The sequence below is a fragment of the Crinia signifera genome, chromosome 12 (assembly GCF_055691185.1).
Source record: "Crinia signifera chromosome 12, ASM5569118v1, whole genome shotgun sequence".
NCBI lineage: Eukaryota > Metazoa > Chordata > Amphibia > Anura > Myobatrachidae > Crinia > Crinia signifera.
Window position 1 is genome coordinate 52,082,148 of NC_139228.1, and position 20,616 is coordinate 52,102,763.

The 20,616-nt window shown below is 45.4% G+C and overlaps 1 protein-coding gene across 5 annotated transcripts in view; it reads right to left on the minus strand.

Annotated features, from left to right (window-relative positions):
- Positions 1–303: 303 nt before the first annotated feature.
- The window catches only part of RCOR1 (REST corepressor 1), a 32,750-nt gene continuing 12,437 nt past the window's right edge, over positions 304–20,616 (minus strand). The window contains exons 3-12 of one of the 5 annotated variants that reach the window (XM_083167511.1): positions 16,114–16,194; positions 11,549–11,601; positions 9,424–9,585; positions 8,929–9,047; positions 8,286–8,364; positions 6,951–7,145; positions 6,414–6,491; positions 6,072–6,129; positions 4,779–5,014; positions 304–3,926 (exon numbers count right to left, since the gene is read on the minus strand). In XM_083167511.1, coding sequence (XP_083023637.1) covers positions 3,888–3,926; positions 4,779–5,014; positions 6,072–6,129; positions 6,414–6,491; positions 6,951–7,145; positions 8,286–8,364; positions 8,929–9,047; positions 9,424–9,585; positions 11,549–11,601; positions 16,114–16,194 — 1,100 coding nt within the window. In that variant the 3' untranslated portion in view covers positions 304–3,887. Of the gene's footprint in view, positions 3,927–4,685; positions 5,015–6,071; positions 6,130–6,413; positions 6,492–6,950; positions 7,149–8,285; positions 8,365–8,928; positions 9,048–9,423; positions 9,586–11,548; positions 11,602–16,113; positions 16,195–20,616 lie in introns of all 5 variants that reach the window. The other 4 variants (XM_083167508.1, XM_083167509.1, XM_083167510.1 and 1 more) reach the window with 4 other exon arrangements.

Sequence of the window (20,616 nt, forward strand, 5' to 3'; positions counted from 1 at the left end):
TTCAGGACTCGCATTACACCAATCAAAAAGGAAGTAACACTCATGCTCATCCCTAAATAGTAAGTCTGATAACTGGGAGCATTAATAGTTCCTGGTCCTTGTTTGTTCAGCGGTGTAGGAAGGCCATCTTGTATGATCCAACCAGCGTTACCCTGATCAGTATATGCAGTATACACACCCTCCCTGAGCTGCCACGCTAGAAAACTGGATAAAATTCATCTTGATTAATAATTTAAAATGTGTTTTTAACAATGTTAACTGATATACAAATAATTGTACATATTTGTACGTATTGTACCCCCCCCCCCCCCCCCCCACCCCTAATAAACTAAATTGTACGTAGACACCACAGCCTGGCATCTTACAGTAAGTGGAGGATAGTAATTGGATCACTGGGCTCCTAGTGACTCCGTAAGCTTCCTCTGCGGGGGCAACAATTTGGTTATAGAATATTTGCACCTTACCCACAAGGAAATCAGAAATAAATACAGTATGATATTTATGTACAATGTCGCAGACACGTGAATGATTACACAGAAAGACCGCGTGTTCTAGTTCCGGCTGCGCGACCCATCGGTTTATCAACCGCGAGCCACGCAGTCTGTGATAAATTGGTGCTCGCTAAAATTAAAAACAATTTGTTTCAGTATACACACGGAAAAAAAATTCTATCGCTAAAACTGTTCTTTGCTATAAATTATATCATTTTGCACAATAACTTATTATATATCTGAGAAAAACGCACCGGCTTTCACCAAAATATATCATTTGAAACATTCACATTGATAATTTTGCACAATAGTTTAAAAAAAGGTTAATATATTAGGCAAAAATTTCATGGACCCTCATTACAAAGTTAATTTGCTAAAATTCTTAATAAGCTATAAACGGGAATTTACATAAATACAAATTCAGGGAGCCAATTGGTGGGCTCCTTCATAGACCATGATCTGTTCCGCCTTCCTCTCCAGTACTAAAAGGAAGGAATAAAAATATACATACACAATGAGGAACTGCCCCAAGCAACAATCCCCATTGTACATTGGACTATGAGGCCTTGTAATGGCAGGCAGATAGATAGGAAGGCTGGAAACACGCTCACTCTCTCAGGCCAGGATGGGTGCTGCTTACTTACAGTTTATATTTGATAGTAATCGGACATGCAGGCATGCTGCAGATAAAAAAAAATACATTATGAATTCACTGCCCTCCACAAAGATTATTTAGACCAGTGGTAGCCAACTCCAGTCCTCAGGGAAGCGGTACATCTGTCAGAATGAACTTAGGTCTACAGTCATTAGGTCGACCCCACTAGGTCGACTGGCAGGAAGGTCGACCTGACTTAAGGTCGACATGGACCAAGGTCGACATGACTTAAGGTCGAATTTGCATAAAGGTCGACATGAGGAAGGTCGACTGGTCATAAGGTCGACATGGGTTTTTCACAGTTTTTTTATCCGAATGTCGACACAGTCGACATGGACACAGTTGGCAATGAGAATCGGACCCTCGCATCGCTCGCAATGCTTCGGGCACGGTGCCTCGCTACGCTCGGCACACTATTTTATTCTCCCACCACGCCCTAGTGGATGGTAGGGCATGAAATACCGCCTGTCTGCACATGTCGGCTCAAAAAACAGTGAAAAACCCATGTCGACCTTATGACCAGTCGACCTTCCTCATGTCGACCTTTATGCAAATTCAACCTTAAGTCATGTCGACCTTGGCCCATGTCGACCTTCCTGCCAGTCGACCTAATGACTGTAGACCTAAGTTCATTCTAATAGATGACCGCTTCCCGTCCTCAGAGAGCTTCCAACAGTTCACCTTTCCCAGACAACCTAGCTGCTGCAAATGTGCACTCATTACTCACTAACACATTTTAAAAGATCCACAGGTGGAGTTAATTACTTCACTTGTGATTCTGTGAGGAGATCTGGAAAACATTAACTGTTGGTAGCTCTCGAGGACTGGAGTTGAGTCCTGGAGACACAGGTCAGGAACACGGGACCAGTGCCCTGCAAAGTGGTGCTAACCTTCGATAAGCACCCAAGGTCACTTGCCACAAAAGAGTAAACTTTTTGCAGATTAAGAAAAAAAAAAGGATTATATAATTACCTATACACTGATCAATATCAATATAATAATAGCAGAAGGACAACTTATATATTACATTTCTATGATGCCATTGTCTGAGCAAGATACATCATATAACAATTAAAAAGTCTTGGTATGTTTGAGTTAGGTGGCAAAAATTCTGTCAACCACTTACAATGCATCACCATTGTGCTCTGGAAAATCTGCATTCTCCCTGTGGTCTGGAAACCGTGAGTTATTATGCAGCCTCCCGCTAAGCAGCATTTTAACTCTTAAGTAGGTGAAAAAGGGCCAAAAAGTTCCTCCTAGCAGACCATTGCCGGACTAAATCTTGTTTATATTAATCTTAAATATAAAAACCTGTTTGGTTTTATGGTGATATTTTAAGATCAGGAGGCACCATGTAAATCAATGCAGACATAGATATTGCCTAGAGTAGGCCAGATACTAAAGATGTATGGAGTCAGGTATCTAGATATCACAGCAGCAGACAATTTTGTACCAGCTGGTAACAATTGTATTAGGCACTCTAAAAATTAGATTAAAATATTATGAAAAACCCCAATAATCATAGAACTAAAATAAAAATGTAAAAAAAAATTTGAGCAACTGAAAAAACGCCAGAACCGGTATTTGCCTACAACTTGTAGAATGTTTACCACATTCAATGTGTACTATTACCTTCCTAAAAGTACTTAAAAAAAAAAAAATAACACAATGACAAAAAACGCACGAATATAATTTCTGAAAAAAAAATTGCCATAACACAGGATCCAGATAAAACAAGTAACTACCTTTCTCTAGCTTGCTGTAACGTAAGAAGGCACATAGGACAGACATACATGCAAATAAGGAAATCTTATTCCATAAACATAATTTGTAGCAGAAATAAATTATGCTCATTGCCAAGAATTAATTAGTATTCTGAAGAGAAATAAATTGGTACAAACGGCTTTGTATAAAAAAAAAAACCTCCACGGTGAAGGTTGGTTTACAAAGTAACATAATAAACCTATATATAAAGGTATTATACGTACAGAAACTATGCAGTACACAGGGAACCCGACCACACAAGAATATTTTCGGATTATGAAGTAAAAGCAGCTATTTCAAGATTCAACACAGGACATAATCTAAAAGAAAATCTATAAAAGATATAAAAAGGAGCAGATTCCCTACTTTCCGGAAAATTACAGAGCTGGAACGGGAGTGGTTTGGTTTCCTGTGGGCAATAGAACCATGCTTTATATAACTCAGCAGTTACACGGTGGGGATGCAACAATGAAACCCAGAGAGGCAGATATACTATATTTAGACAGTACAGAGGATAGATCCAAGAGAGGCGCAATGAGATACGAATGTAAACGCTGCAGCTGAGATACGGATCTGTTCGACGCTCTACCCTGTCATGTGTCCTAAATAAATAAGGATAGTGGGTAGAGAACTGGAGAAGTAATGCTAAAGTAATTTTACAACACAAGTCCATGCATAAAGAGATGGTTGTCAGCAGGCAGCCGGAGATCCTGGAATCGGGGATGGATATATGTACAGGAGGAAGGTCACCTTGCTCCGCCGATGGACAAAATCAGTCTGCGCCCTTACTTGCGGGCGAGCGTGGAAGCAGGGTGCGGGTTCTGGACATGATTAAGGCAGATATCACAAAGTGCTGAAAGTTATTTGCCTTTTTGGTAAGTAGCTGCGTGTCCACAAAACAGGATGCAGGTGGCTAGCTGAGTCCTTGTAATACCTGAAATTTTGGGCAAATGAAAGTAGTCAAACAGTTCTTATTCTCATGAAGCGGAGGGGTATCGGACATCCAAAAGCGAGGCCTGGGAAAGAAAGATACACATATAAATTACAAACAGCACACACACACAGCCTAACTAGTAACACATTTATGTAGGATCAGATTCCCAGCAAGGTATTTTATTAGAGGTTTATAAAGTGCACACATGCTCATTCACATATAGCGGTCAGGCCGTCTTTACATAGCAGGTCAAGGGACTAGATAAGTCACATGACCGCACCATTACACGGTACAGCACGGACTGTCAGTGTATTTCATCTACCAGAACCCAGTGGTGAGATTGGCTCCATCATACCATGTGACCGATTGACTCCTTGTACCCTGGATGTAAACCATCAGAACCCTACCCTATCTGCCAACTGGAAGCAGGACAACATAAATAGAGCCATAACTATTTGGCATGGAATTCCCGCATTTTAAATTTCCAGAACTAACTGCCACTATAGATCTGAGCTGTTTGGATTGTTATCTACATCACCAGAATTATTTTCATTCAAACCTATAAAATCCCCATTGTACATTGCAGCCCATATCCCACCTAGGTCTGCGGCATCAGATATCTTCACATAACTTGTGTAAATCCCTTTAACACCCTGAGCGAAGACCAACCCCCAACCCCTCGCCAGTATAGCAGAATAAATGTCAGCTTATCCACGGATAACAGGAAATGGCGCTTAAGTTCTTTGACTAGGTCGCAGTGCTACAAAGACCCCTATAGAAATGGAGACAGAAAAACCTACGAGACCATAGCAGAAATTATAGGGAAAAAAAATACAGCTACCCGCTCCTCTTTGATTCCTACATTTGTTGAACCACTCTTTATGGGCACTTTCATGTCTTCCGTGGTTACAGCGTAACCGGCAGCTTGCGTTACCTCCTCCTCTTCATCATCGGACATCTTAATAGCGGTATCTGGTAGTTTTATAGGCTTCTCAGTGCAATCATCTCCGTTCTCCTCTGGCTTCCCGTGTTCTGCTTCCCACTCCTGTAAGACCTGGTCTAGGTTGAAGCGACGGCGATAATTCACAAAGAAGTTTTTCACTTGAACCACAGACTTGTTTCCAATGACGTCAGAGATCGCTTGAAAGTCACGTCCGTATTTCCGGATAGCTGAAAAAAAAACAGTATCAATATAGGTGGTATAGCTTTTATCATTCCAGCCTTAAAGAAACGAGGTCATGGACGTAATTCCATTACTGTGGATTTCAGATATTCTCCCATACTTCACATATATACAGTAGGTTAGTTGACTCCCAGCGTGCAGGTACATGGGCAGACTAGATAGATATATATATATATATATTATATATATATATATATATATATGTATGAACCACTGAAATGCGCATATGGCCCTTTAGCGTGGGAGGGAGCAGGGTTCGCAAAAAACATGCAATAGCACGTATTTTCTCTAAATTGAAGGGGTCCCAGAGGACGCACTGTGCTGCAGCTGTGAGCCAATCACTGCAGTGGCCGCCGGCAGTCAATCATTGTGCAGTGGCCGCCCGGCAGTCAATCACTAGTGGCTTGTTGTACAGGTCGCCGTGCCCTTCCTGTTTTATTACTTCTAAAGCCGCACAGGTTTTACTGTGATTGTGCGCCCTTGCGCCACGCTGCGTAAGTACAGTCCACTGCTGAGAGCGAGGAGGACTGGACGGGATGCGCCCGCTCTCAGCAGAAAAGGGCATTTAGCGCGGCAGGGGACTGGAAGAGCTGACACACTGCTCAACTCAGAGCTTCTCGTCCCCACCACGCTCACCTACTCTGCTGAGCGGCGTGTCCGCTTTTCCAGCCCCCTCGGCAATGAGCATAATTTCAGAATTATATCTTTTCTAGTATATATGTATCTTGCTTTATATGAGTGGGCAAATTGATACTTCCCCCTGACCCAAATGTGTCATGCTGGGGAGAACAAAGTGGAGGCTTTATTCCATGGGGACCCAGAAAAAGATAGGTAGGACCCCAATTTTTTAAAGTGAGGGGTCCCAGCGACCCACTCTTTTTGGGGGGTTTTGTGATCACTGAGGGAAACGCTGCTTGAAGGAAAAGGGATATGGGGGGGGGGGGGGGGGGGGGGAGTACAGTGAAGCGATTAATGTGAAGTCAAGACCTCAGTCACTACAGTAAGCACGATCGGCTTCCATGGCTTGCCATGTTTCTTATGTACCTTGCACAGCGAGAAGCTGTTCCTCTGTTGTCCAGCGAGCATTGAACTTCTGAGCAGCCTAAAAGGGAAGAGAATACATTAATAAAATCAAGTTATATGCTGTGCCCTTACAGATTATGAGGTACAGGTTCAAAATCTGGGAGATAAAGTAGAGCTAGTTAAAGTCGCAGCCTATCTGCTCCTGTGTGTCATGGTTCAAAAAAAAGGCGTAACATGGCAGGTAGAAGCTGATTGGTTGGTGCGCTTTATCACTCTCCATGATTTGATACAGATAACAAAACTGCTGAGGGCTGGCCATAGTTTTCATCAGCGCTGGAAAAGCAATGTGTGCCTTCCACTCACCTCGGGAAGCCTGTACTCCTCTATCCCACCCTGCAGCTTCTCCTTCAGTGCACTGTTGGTCTGTTTGACATTCTGAATCTACATTGTTGGGGGGGAACAAGGAGGAAAGTGGTTTCAGTACATGCGGGGCAAACCGACCAATCACTGACAAGAGGATTACCAGCATAGACCACTCTCTGAACGACTGCGTGTTTATGGTGAGCTGGCCCTTTGACACAATCATACACAACCGCGAGCTTCAACTAACCACGGAGAGAGCGAGGGGTCTACAAGCACCTAGCTGTATTATAGATTATGCTCTTCTGGGTAAGCTTTCCCTGCACCTCACTGGTCTCTTACCAGGAAGCAGCCCAGGAGCGAGCATACCAAATATAATTTATCACTTGTCCTCTCCAAGGCACTAAGCAGAACCAGGAGAGGGGTTCCCTGTAACATGGGGATCAGAACAGGCAAGTGTGATAGGGAACAAACACCAGAAATGCTGATGCAAACAGAATAATAGGACATTTCTCTATACCAGAACAGACGGATACTTGCCTGTCTCTTTACAGACACCAGCTCCATATCCAGCTGTCTCAGCAGAGTGCTGGCAGCATTGGAGTTAGCAGAGACAGCTGCCACATCTTCCTGGGAAAGGAACATTCCCTTTGGTGGTTTTCTCTTCGCCCTGTTCTTGGCTTGGGATGGATGCTTCTCCTTTTTTACATGAGGGACAGTATCATTCTTTGTTTCCTGCTGACAGATGGATGAGAGAACGCACAATGAGAATTAGCGTCACTGTAAACACGATGACCAGGTTACCCCTCTATACCACTCTGCCTGAGCAACACCCATAGTACAGGTGGCAAAGAAACAAAAACAAAGGAGCAAAAAAGTGATCACCCGCTGTGCCCCAATGTACTCTGAGCCAACTGATGATTACCACCACCACCCCTCAGCACAAGTGTGGCCATTTAAAGTTGCCTTTTTTGCTCCCCAATACATTAGGTCGGACATAATCTACCGACAGCTCTCTGACAGAGAGCTCTCAGCCAATCACTGACTGTCCATTCAATTCTATGTGCGCCCGCTGCTGTCCGGCTTCCCCTACGCTACAGGGTCTCTGGTACCAGTCGCTGCGTTCACCACCCAGACTACTGCCTTCCCTGCCCGGCTCTCTGTTTGTGGCAATCACCGACCAAGTCCACCGCCTCTCCTGCCTGGCTCCTTCCATCAGCCCGCCCCGCTCAGCTCCTTGCCTCCTATACGCCCGTCCCCTGCCCGCCTCTAGGCTGCACATAAGATTTACCAAATCTTATGTGCAGCCGGTCCGATCCGATGCGCACAGGACCGCGCATCAGGTCAGATGGTACGTCTACAAATACGATTTGGGCCGATTTCACTGCCCGATCCATCCGAATCAGGTGAAATCAGACCCAAATCGCAGTGTATGGGGGCCTTTAGTGGTCCAAATAAATTAGGGCAGCGGTTTCCACCTCAACCCATTATGTACCCCTAGGGGAGACCCGTCTGGACAGCTGGGATGATTACTGACCCAGCGACATACTGTAACTCATCTGTGCATTGTTACAGCCATCCACAGACCATGGACACTGATGTAGAGAATGCCTCAAGTGTTTATAGTGGACCATAACTGGGTAATTGAGATAAAAAAAAACTCTGTAAAGCCTTAAAAAAAGGGGAGGGGAAAATAAATGAATCTATATACAACCCCTCTATCTAGGTGTGTCTGCTTTCTGGCGATGAGAAACAGAAGAAATGAAATCCTGCAACAGGGGTACACACAGGTCGGTCTTCTTAGAGACGGAAGACTACAACTCCCACCTCAGTTATGAAGCAGACATGGCCGTGTATCAGCACATAAGCACTTACCTCTTTCTTGGGTTCTTTTGGCTTTTCAACCTCCATATCAACTGGATTGTTACCATTTGGCTCTTCCATCTCATCGCCACTGGCAGAAAGGGAAAGAACCCACCATCAGCCACAGATACAGGTTACACACAGAATCTGTTCAGCCATTCAAATTTAAGTTGAATTAATTTTTGAACTGAGGTCACTAATCTTTATACTGTAGGTGAAATTCTGTAGAAAAGGTCTTATAGAAAAGTCTAACATCCTATGGGGGACACTGGCAAGGAGGGTATAGACTAGAGCAGGCCACCTGTGGATCTGCAGAATGTGTCGTTAGAACACGTTTGAAAATGTGATAGTTGGTAATGACTGCATCTGTGCACCAGCTAGGGAGTCTGGGAATGGGATAGTTGGTAATGACTGCATCTGTGCACCAGCTAGGGAGTCTGGGAATGTGACAGTTGGTAATGACTGCACCTGTGCACTAGCTAGGTGGTAAGGAAATGTCAACTGTTCTCGAAGACTGGTTTGGCCACCCCTGGACTAGAAAGTCCATATAGGAACAGCGTCAGCATAGAGAGGACCATGCTTGGCAAACACCCATTGCCCAACCGTCAGCCAGATAATGCAGGTGTTATATACAGCCCTGAGGCCTGGGAGTTACCTTCCTTCACGTTCCCTTTTCTGCTTGCGGGCATGGCGATCCATTACACTGGTCTTGGATCTGGTCTTTTTCCAAGAATAGTAAAATTTTACTAAGCTAGCAATGGATTTATCAGGAAGCTGTAAAGAAAAGTGGAGTTTTAGGAACACAATACAAAGTGTAGAGATATATAACTGTACTAGTAAGCCAGCTTGAAGCAAAAGCTTCGAAAGCTAGTCTGCTACCTTCTGTGTTTGTGCATGTGTGAGAGAAAGATGTAGTTCCACTACCTGCCAAGAGATGGCAGTGTTTCCTAGACTAACAGACACTAGATTATAGATAGATATATAGAGATAGATAACAACTAAGTGTGGAAACTCCAGCATACAGTACAGGCAGAAAACCAGTACAGGCAGAAGACAGATGCCCAAACCTCTAAAAACTGTAAAAATGCTTTTTGCTGTTCAGCAACATCCACATAAATCAGGATCTCTCAGCAGGAAGCAGCGTTCTTACCATTTGCTGGATCCTATGAAAGGTTTTCCCATGGAAGCTGAACGCCTGCTCAAACAGGACCTTATCTTCCACCGTCCATTCATCAGGAAAGGGGGTGAAGTTGGGTAGATCGGCCAGGGACTTCTCAATGTTGTGTTTGTGCCAGAAGAGCATGCCAAGAGCCTGCGGGCAAGCACAAGGCAAGGGATGAGTAAGCTGCCAACAGTTACATGACAGCCCTGTGATGAGTCCGGTTAGAGTTTTCACAGAGGAACCCTGAGGTCCAAAAGGATTTCCCACTGTTAGACTGCAATGTAGTCTCTATGCACTTGGCCTAAAGCATGGGTCTTCAACCTGTGGCCCTCCAGATGTTATGAAACTACATGTCCCAGCATGCATTGCCACATGTAGTTCCACAACATTTGGAGGGCCACAGGTTGAAGACCTGTGGCCTAAAGGGACATTTATCTGGATTAAATCAAGTATTGTTCTGTTTCAACTTATTTCAGGTGTGCGGCTTTGTTTGGGCTAAGTGCCTAAAGGCTGCGACTCAGACTCCTTGTGCTGCTTTAAGAAAGTTACTTTACCCACACAGTAAATAAACTGCAACCAGCTGTCACTACTGAAGAGTCTACAACATTCTGTTCCAGATTGTAAATTTGCGAGCAGGGCCCTCCTACCTCTACGACGGCCTGTAACTACCCAGTTTGTTACATTGTTACATAGGAGGTGAGGCTGAATAGAGACTTGCGTCCATCTAGTTCAACCTAGGTTTATAATAGCTAAACCCTTGTTATATAGTATGCTCTGATAATTTAAAGACAGATTATGCTTCTCATTGGTACCCATGAATGTTTATTCAACCTTATTTTAAACAGATTTATAGTGTCTGCCGACACCACTTCTCCAGGATCCAAAGTTTGGCTGCTCTGACCGTAAAAAAAAAATTTTTTTCTTCTAGAAGAACAAAATCTAAACTCGTGCCCTCGCGTCCTAGATTCCTTTCTAGTAGAAAAAAAGGGTGTATGACAGTTCCTTATATTGGCCCCTGATATATTTGTACATGTTGAGCATGTCCCCCCTTAAACGTCTCTTCTCTAGTGTAAATAGACCCAAATTGCTTAATCTCTCCTCATAGCTTAAATTCTCCATTCCCCTGATTAGCTTAGTTGCTCTTCATTGGATTTTTCTAATTCTATTATGTCCTTTTTATAGTGTGGGGCCCAGAATTGTACTCCATATTCGAGGTAAGGTCGAACCAATGCTTTGTACCATGGGTCTTCAAACTGTGGCCCTCCAGATGTTGTGGAACTACAAATCCCAGCATGCCTTGCCACAGTTTTAACACTCCCTTATAGCAAAACTGTGGCAAGGCATGCTGGGATTTGAAGTTTCACATCTGGAGGGCAACAGTTTGAAGACCCATGCTTTGTACAGTGGCATTATCACTTTTGAGTCCCTAGTTTCCATGCCCCTTTTGATACATGCTAGAATTTTGTTGTTGCTATATTACATTGAGCACTACACCCCAGTTTGTCGTCTATTTGGACTCCTAGAGCCTTTTCAAGTACTGAATTACCCAATTCATCCCCGCTTAGGTTATAACTAGCACACTGGTTATGTCTCCCAAGGTGCATGACCTTGCATTTGTCCACATTGAACCTCATCTTCCACTTTTTTGCCCACTCATCTAGATTGTCAAGATAATTTTGAAGCGTGGTAACATCTCAGTTTTGAGTCATCTGCAAAGATGGATTCATTGCTGAATAACCCCATCCCAATATTGTTAATAAAGATGTTGAACAAAATGGGCCGTAGTACCGAACCCTGTGGCACTCCACTTAGTACTGGTATCATATTAGATACGGCACTGTTCACGACCACTCTTTGTTCTCTATTACACAGCCAGTTCCCAACCCATCTACAAATATTATCCCCTAATCCCATGTCCTCCATTTTATTTACCAACCTCTTGTGCGGTTACGCTATCACCATTTCCGATTGTAAGGCACAGCAGAATTTGCTGCACTATATAGGTTAATAATAATCCAATCCATAAGTCGCACACAGTTAAAGGACTTTCAATACTTGGACTGTATGTCTATTGGGGCAGAATCCTAACAGAATACAAGAGAATGGCCTTTACCTGCTCCATGTTGTAGCCGTGCTTCTCTTTTGCAACAGAAATGTATTCATCCACTGAAAAGCAATTACAGAGAAGTTAGTATGCGAGTTCCATTAACTGCACTCAGTGACGGTTCTGTCCAGATCAAGCTCCTACACTGAGAATAAGGTGCAATATATCCCCGGAGAATCCGGGAATTCCCGCATGAAACATAAATAAGGGCCCATGTGTGCACTCTTACTGCTCATCCATTTACCAAGCCAAATCCCTTCTGCAGCTGCACATGTTCTATTCATGTCCTGAGCTGTTCCCCAATCACAGGAGGGCTAACAATGTACAGAAACTCATCTAGTGCTTACTAATTCTCAATGGTTCAAAAGGTTAGTTACAAATAATAATTAATGGATTTACAAGACCATAAGGTGTCCATACACCGAGCGATCCTGCTTTGCGAGGCGATGCATGGTATGTGCTGCACATACTTTTTGACACAACCACTTGCATGGTACTGTGGGGAGGTGGGCAGCACTGGTGAGGCGTTCAGCAACCCACTAAGTAGGGAACTGCTTAGCGAGTGGTAGTGAATCAGGCCCATAGTGTAGTCTACTCTGAACACAAACTCCTGCTGCCATCTAGTGGCAGAAACACGGATACAAGCAGGTGACATTTTTTCACATAATCAGAATGTCAGCATCAAACAAATCTATAGGTGCCCACACACTAGAAAGATCTGCGATCTTAAGATGTGCGCATAAATTAGCCTTCAAATCTTTGGTCCGCCCTGGACCAAAGATTTCAGGCAAGCGCACATCTTTACCAAAGATTTTTCTTAAGATCGTGTGTGCATTCCTTTGGATCTTTTGTTAAATCTTCTGATCTTTTGTGCAGCACGTAAGATCAGAAGATTCAGCTAAAGATCCACAGGAGCGCGCATCGGACCGATATAGACCGATTATCGGTAAATATCGTATGATATATCAGCCGATTTATCGAAAATCGGACAATCAGCCAAAAAATCTTTCTAGTGTGTGGGCACCACTGAAAAAGATTCCAAGCATTACCTTCTGAAATGTGCAGCCGAAGTTATATTGTAACTTGTCAATAATGCAGGGTACACACCACGACGACCCGCTCACGATGCACCCGGCTGTATGGTCGTCATTCAGATCCTACCTGCAGCAGGTAGGATCTCAATAACGACCGACCCGCGGGACCGCGTATCAGATCGGTATCGGTCCACACCAGGACAGAAAAGGGCCCAATCACCACACAATCTACATCCAATTGGTCAGAATTGGATCTAGATTGAGGGGATCGGGCCCTAGTCGTCCTGGTGTATACCCAGCATAAGTCTTATGGAAAATGTCATGCAAACAGAAGTTGTGTTCAGACTAACCATCTGAGTGCTACAGGCAGGCTCAGGAGGACACAATAGGATAGATCGGCTGTGTGGCACCAGTAATAAGGAGGCAATTGCCATGGTGGCCCCCCTCAGTCATGTTTTATACGATACTGGATACAAGACATTGGGAGTATTTAATTAGCTTATCTAAAAGGTGCCCACACCCTAGAAAGATCTGCGATCGTAAGATGTGAACATAAATTAGCCTTGAAATCTTTTTTCCGTCCTGGACAAAAGATTTCAGGCAAGCGCACATTTTTACCAAAGATTTTTCTTAAGATCCCGTGTGCGTTCCTATGGATCTTTTGTTAAGTCTTCTGATCTTTTGTGCAGCACGTAAGATAAGAAGATTCAGCTAAAGATCCACGGGAGCGCGCTTCGGACCAAAATCGGCCGATTTTCGGTAAACATCGGACGATATATCGGCGCAAAAATCGTTCTAGTGTGTGGGCACCTTAATGTGGGGTACACACTACGACGACCCGCTCACGATGAGAGCGGGTCGTCAGTGTTTCTTCAGACCCGCTCACGATGATGCGGGGGGGCACGACCCGCTCACGATGTGCACCGTGAGCGGGTCCGATCCGATGGCGACCCGCACCCGGCTGTATGGTCGTTCTTCAGATCCTACCTGCTGCAGGTGGGATCTGAATAACCACCGACCGGTGGGACCGCGCATCGGATCGGTATCGGTCCACACCAGGACAGAAAAGGGCCCAATCACCACACAATCTACATCCAATTGGTCGGAATAGGATCTGTATTGATGGGTTCGGGCCCTAGTCGTCCTAGTGTGTACCAGGCATAACACTCACACTAGTGAGCTGCCTTGGGGTGGTTTGGTTATGCTGGTTTAGGGGCGTCCCATGCCCTTGACTTGAATCCCTAGAATGTTAGGGACTTACCCGATGATTAGGTTACCTGGACATGGTGGGTAAGACCATAACCAATAGCTCGGTACACACTATACAATATGCCAGGGCTCGACAAAACCCGGGGGCCAGGTCGCCATGGCGACCAGATTCTGCTTCCTGGCGACCAGATTTGCCAGGAAGCAGAACCCCCCGGGCAGAGTGGTGGCTTGAATTATGGATAGCAGCGGGCCCCGCAGTGGGTTATACTGTTATATATAACAGCCAGCGTAGCAGCCGGCAGAGCAGTGCACAACTCTCCCGGCTGCCGGGAGATGGACAGGGAGAAGCAGAGAGAGCTGGCAGCAGCCTCTGCGTAAGTAGCGGGTCCCCGTGGCTGGTTATTCTATCAGCAATTACAGCAGCCTCGGGTGCCCCTGTTCTCTGCTCGGTGCACAACGGCGGCAGCTCGGTGCACAACTCTCCCGGCTGCAGCTGTATCAGAGCCGGTCAGCACTGAGGGCGCCTATTTGAAAACTCAAGCACAGAGCTGCAGTCTTTAGCTCCTGATTGGCACGTGAGCCGCCTTGACTTTTGTAATAGTCGCGCTGCGGAGTGCGGACCTTCTCTGATACATCGGCAGCCGGGAGAGTTCTGCACCAGTCTGCTGGCTGTTATATTATATTATATTATATTATATTATATTATATTATATTATATTATATTATATTATATTATATTATATTATATTATATTATATTATATTATATATATATATATATATATATATATATATATATATATATATATATATATATATAACCCACCGCAGGGTCATCTGCTTACGTGTATGCTAAATGGGGCACCTGAGGCTGCTGTAAGTGCTCCTGATAGGATAGACTGCTCACTGAGCAATGTGATGCAGTCTCTGAGGGAAGGAATCACTGGATGATTCTTGTTACAGGAGTTTAGCAAAAGCCTTTTGTCTTATATGTGGACTTGTCTGCAAGTAGTAAGCAGGACTCTGGAAGAGTTACAGTAATCCTTGTTGAAGTTATTGTAAACAGCAGGTGTTAAAGTTCTGCAACTCCACCTCCCAGAGGCTCTGGAAAGTGGGCATTGAGTTGGGGAGCTGAAGTTTTGGCTAAGGTGCTGAAAATCCTGGTACCAGCCCTGCTTGAATCCAGCACCATGTGTAGCCTAAGCCTACTGCCTCCTGAACCTGGACTGTTGTAGGAACGCTTCAGTTCATAAAAAGAATTGAATAAGTCTACTGGAAAGTGAAACAGATAATGTACAGGCATGTAATATGAGAGTGACCACCTCGCAAGACAGTATGCCAGCGAAGGAACGGTTCCCCTCTGAAAATAATTAATCACTTTATTACTCAAAGAGCGCAGCACAAATACCTATGTATACCACTCCTGATAGGATAACCAGCCACAGGACCCGCTGCTTACGCAGAGGCTGTTGCCAGCTCTCCCTGCCCATCTCTACCTCCTGGATCCTCATCCATGATCCTGCAATGGTGCCCTCCCCCGTCATTTTTTTCTTGATCTTCCCCTGCCTGGCATCAAACCAGAAACCCATAGCAATAAACATATAAGTAAGCAGCACTTATGTGGCATAATATGTCATGGGCATTATGGCGTGTGGCATAATTTGTAATTGGCATTAGTGTTTGGTTTACTGTGTAATGGGCATTACGGTGGGTGGTAAATGTAATGGGCATTTCAGTGTGTGGGATCATGTGTAATGGGCATTACTGTGTTTGGTTTACCCTGTACTGGGCATTACGGTGTGTGGCATAGAATGCAATAGGATTTATGATGTGTGGCATTTGTAATGGGCATTGTGGCATGTGGTGTAATATGTAATGGGTATGTGACATGTAATAGGCATTATGGTGTTACTTTTTGGCACACACTGTCACTATTTGTTTTCTGGCTCCTATACTTTCATTCTGGCTCCTAGATTTTTTACAAATTTGTCAAGCCCTGCAATATGCTATGCTCTATGAGGAATAGCATTCGTGCTTACCAGCGAACACCTGGGCGGTAGATTTAGTACACACGCACACACACTGGGTTATATATAGTAATGTTTGAATAGGGCATTCTCTCTGTTGTGCGTGTGGTACAACCCAAAAATATATTAGGTGCTTAACTGGCTCCCAAACAAATATTAACCCTAGTGCGTAAAAGGACAGCAAATTCACCATAATAAGAGCAGACTGGAAGACCTGGGTTCTTTCCCATGACACCTAGAGCCACACAAGCACAGCTGTATCTCAGGGTACAACGATCGGGCTAATGACAGGACACGTTACTTACATTTAGCCTCGGACAGGTTCTGATTGGGTGACCACACCAACATGCCAAGGTTCTCCCGCTCCTGGCAGCTCTTTGCCACTTCTGTAATAGACAATCACAATTTCTAGGTGTAAATAATAATAAGACCTTTTAGCAGAATGTTCCAAACTGCCAGCACAGACACCACAACCAGAACGGCTCTATCTGCTAAAGCAGCTCCCAGCACATACCTCTAGGGGGCAGCGGCAGTGATCTGTATGGGGAATCAATACTGAGTAGTACACGCTATGCTGACTAATCGGAATAAGCAGAGAACACTCACGGGAGACTGGTTGTACCTGGCGTAATGATTCTCAGACTGACCACAGAGCTGCTGCATTAATGGCATCACTAGAAGCAGGATATGTCAGATATTTACTTATAAATAAGTGAGTAGACAACACATTACCCACCCAGCACTGCACTGCAGGCACGGGCTCTCTCCTTCCCCAGCAGTTCATGTTTCCTGATTTCTCTGCAGAGTGACTGAACCCAGGAGACATAGCAGTGGATCACCATCCACTACATCTGGCGCTGGTCACAGTGCAGTCAGACCTGCTGAAGTCCAGTGTGAGCAGCTGCAGCAAAGCTCATACAGCAAGGATGCCGGCACTGAACTGCCGACGCTCTCCTCTCCACCTGGTGATGCAGCACAGATTGGGACAGGGTGCTAGAGTAAACACTACAGCCAGGAAGAGGTGACCACATGGAGAGGGCAGGTATTTGGGAGGTGGGATGCCACAGACCTACAAAGCTCAGCATTAGATCACTACCCACCATACGGGATAACTTCTAGTACCAAGACAGTACAGTTTACAGATATTGGGTCAGCCATCACTGTGGACCTCAACAGTTAGAACCATGTTGACAGTTGTGTCAACATTACGGGGGCGACGCAACGGTTCCCCCCCAACTACGGAATGCAAATTCCATTAGTTTTGTTCAGGCACCCGTTTCCATGGGAGACACCACTTCTCACTGCTGCCTGAGAAAACAGTGCTAAATGTCTGCGGTTTAGGAGCCCAAGCAGGAATTTGCATGCACCAACGGGACTTTAGCCGAGGTTACCGGTTATTCCCCAGCGTACAGCTGTAAGAGGTTATGTAGGCAAGGAATAAATAGCGCTATAAATCAGCAGACTGATTATATTTCTAGTGTACAAAATGTAAACCAACCTGCAACCACCGAAACAGGTTACAGTATCTGTATGTATAATGTCCTGCATTGTGCAAGTTTGCGTGTCTTTTTAAGCCCACTCACCATTCGTACAGACCGCCGCTCCCCTTTGCAGTGAGAATTCGCCTGCATGGCTGCGAATGGATGTTTAGCATAAACATCCATTTGCAGCCTATGGGGCGACACCCACATCATTCGATGGTTACCGATCAAACGATGTGGAGCCCACACTCAAAATTAAAGACACTCACCTGTCTTGTTTGTGTGTGTCCTGTGGGAGCATAGGGCGGGCAGTGGACATCCAGTGATGTCAGCTACCGCCCCCCCCCCCCCCCCCACGTCATCGAGGCATGTGAACACAGCCACACACAAACACCCCCCCCCCCCCTGCAGTGTTGTGTGCGAGCGCCCGGCGAAGTCCTGCTCACCATGGCCGCTCGCACACGGTGCATGCACAGAGAATAACCGAATTGATGAGTAGATCTGGTATTGCTGTATCCTCCACCATTTAGTGATCACAGGAAAAATAAGATAGGGGTTACCTAGTCCATACAATGTTCAGGGACAGCAAATACACACACAGTACCCCTTCCTTACGCTCTGACTGCAAGGTGGTGGCATGAACTGCCCTTAAATTACCACGCACAATTACTCAGTGTTTTGCAGTGCTAAGTGGCAAAACCCAACTACACATAAGGTGCGTACACACGTACAGATCTATCTGTCCAATCTATATGGTGGGAACAAAAACCTGGAAATATATGGGAGCATATGACAATCAAAAGTTGCCACTCAAATGCAGGAAAACAGAAGAAAAATAGGATTTTAATACCTACCGGTAAATCCTTTCTCGGAGTCCATATGGGATATTGGGGATTTCATCATAACGTATGGGAGAAGAGAGGTATCCACAGGAGACAGGCACATAGAAGCTCTTTCACTGGGTGTACTGGCTCCTCCCCTCTACTTCCTCCCACATGAACAGTTAATATGAAAACTGTGCCCGAAGGAACGGAAAGTATGAGAAAAGGATATAACTATGTGTTAACATATAAATGTGGTGACCTGCAAACAGCACACCCATAACACAACAATGGCAACATAACCAAGAAACAGTAACAGGATCCATTATTCAGGAGCAACAAGGCTGCAAGATCCAGGGTGCCCAATATCCCATATGGACTCCGAGAAAAGGATTTACCGGTAGGTATTAATATCCTATTTTCTCTATCATCCATATGGGATATTGGAGATTTCATCATAACGTATGGGAATTATACCCAAGATTCTAGGATGGGCAGGAACGTGCGGAGATTGCTGCAGCACCGCATTCCCAAAATGAATGTCCTCTTTGGGAATAGTGTAAAATTTATTAAATTTGACAAACGTATGTTGGCTCGACCATGAAGCTGCCCTACATAGCTGCAGAGCCGGAACACCCCAGGCAGCCTCCCAGGCAGGCCAGCCACAGAATAGGCCTGTTTGATAGCAGTACAAAACCATTGAGCAATTGATTGCTTTGAGGCCCGATTACCTTTTTTCTGGGCATCGTACAGAACAAAGAGAGAATCTGTTTTACGAAGCCTAGCCGTCCTCTGGACGTACAACTTGAGAGCCCAAACAACATCCAACATAGCAGGGATCTCTGAGTTAAGCCCACCTGCTGGAACCACAATAGGCTGGTTCAAATGAAAGGCCGAAACAACCTTTGGAAGAAACCATGGGTTTGTTCTAAGCTTCGCCCTATCCTCATGGAATATGAGGTATGGGCTCTTGCAAGACAGAGCACCCAGCTCTGACACCCTCCGTCTTAAAGCCAAAGCTAACAGAACCGCTGTCTTCCACATCAAGAATTTTAACTCCACTAAGTTCAGAGGTTCATACCAAGAAGACTGCAAGAAATCTAAGACCACCTCCAATTCCCATGGAGGTGTAGGTGGTACAAAGGGGCGGTTGAATATGCAGCACCCCTTGCAGGACAGTCTGGATCTATGGCAAAGAGGCCAATTTCCTCTGGAAGAAAATGGAGAGCGCCGAGATCTGTACCTTTAAGGAACCTAAACGTAGGCCCAACTCCAAACCAGACTGCAGAAAGTAAAGGAAGCGGTCCAATTTGAATTCTGTTGGTGGAAATTTTAACTGTTCACACCAGTGTACATATCTCCTCCAAATGTGGTGGTAATATGCAGAAGTCACCGACTTCCGGGCCTGAGTCATAGTAGAGATGACTGACGCATGCAATCCCTTGTGAGCTAGAATCTGCCGCTCAACCTCCAGGCCGTTAAACGTAGTTGCTCTAAGGCCTGGCAGATGCAGGGACCCTGAGTGAGCAGGTCTCTTTCTTGAGGGAGGTGCCACGGTCGTCTGCCAACATGGCTTGAAGGTCCGCATACCACGCTCTGCGATGGCAGTCGGGAGCTATCAGAATTGCTTCCACTCCATTGTAGCACCAAGGTGTCAGTGCGTCCACTGTCTCCGCTTGATCTCTGGTCCTGGAGCAGTACCAAGCCAACTTCTTGGTGAGCCTGGATGCCATGAAATCTATCTGTGGGTTTCCCCACAGATCCACAATGCGTGCAAAGACTTGCTCTTTCAGGCTCCATTCCCCCACGTGAAGGTTGTGACGACTCTGGAAGTCCGCCTCCCAATTGTTCACCCCGGGGATGAAAATGTCCGACAGCGCAGTAAGATGAGCCTCTGCCCAACTGAGGATCTTGGCGACCTCCCTCATGCAGGACTTGACTCCTCGTGCCTCCCTGATGGTTGATAAATGCCACTATTGTTGCATTGTCCGACTGCACTTTTACCGCCTGATCTTCCAGCCAAGGTGCAGCTTGCAGGAGGGCGTAAAGCACCGCTCTCAACTCCAGGTTGTTTATGTGGAGCTTTGATTCCCAAAAACGGACCACCTACCTTGGAAAGTCCTTCCCAGCATCATGGTGCCCCATCCTTAAAAGACTGGCGTCCGTCGTTAGCAGAATCCAATTCTGAATCCCAAACCTCCTGCCTGCCAGCAGGTTTGGAGGATGGAGCCACCACTTTAGTGATTCCTTGGATCTCATGGACAGGAAAATCTTCCTGTGCATCTGCAGGTGTGACCCTGACCATTTGCTTAGGAACACACAACCGGAACACACGGGAGTGGAACCTCCCGTATGAGATCGCCTCGAAAGAGGCAACCATCTTGCCCAGGAGCCGGATGGATTTATAGAAAGAGACTTGTACCACAGCCCAAATATTGCTCACCAGGATCTGGAGCGCTTGAACCTTGTCCCCTGGCAGGAAGACTTTCTGCTCCCTGGTATCCAG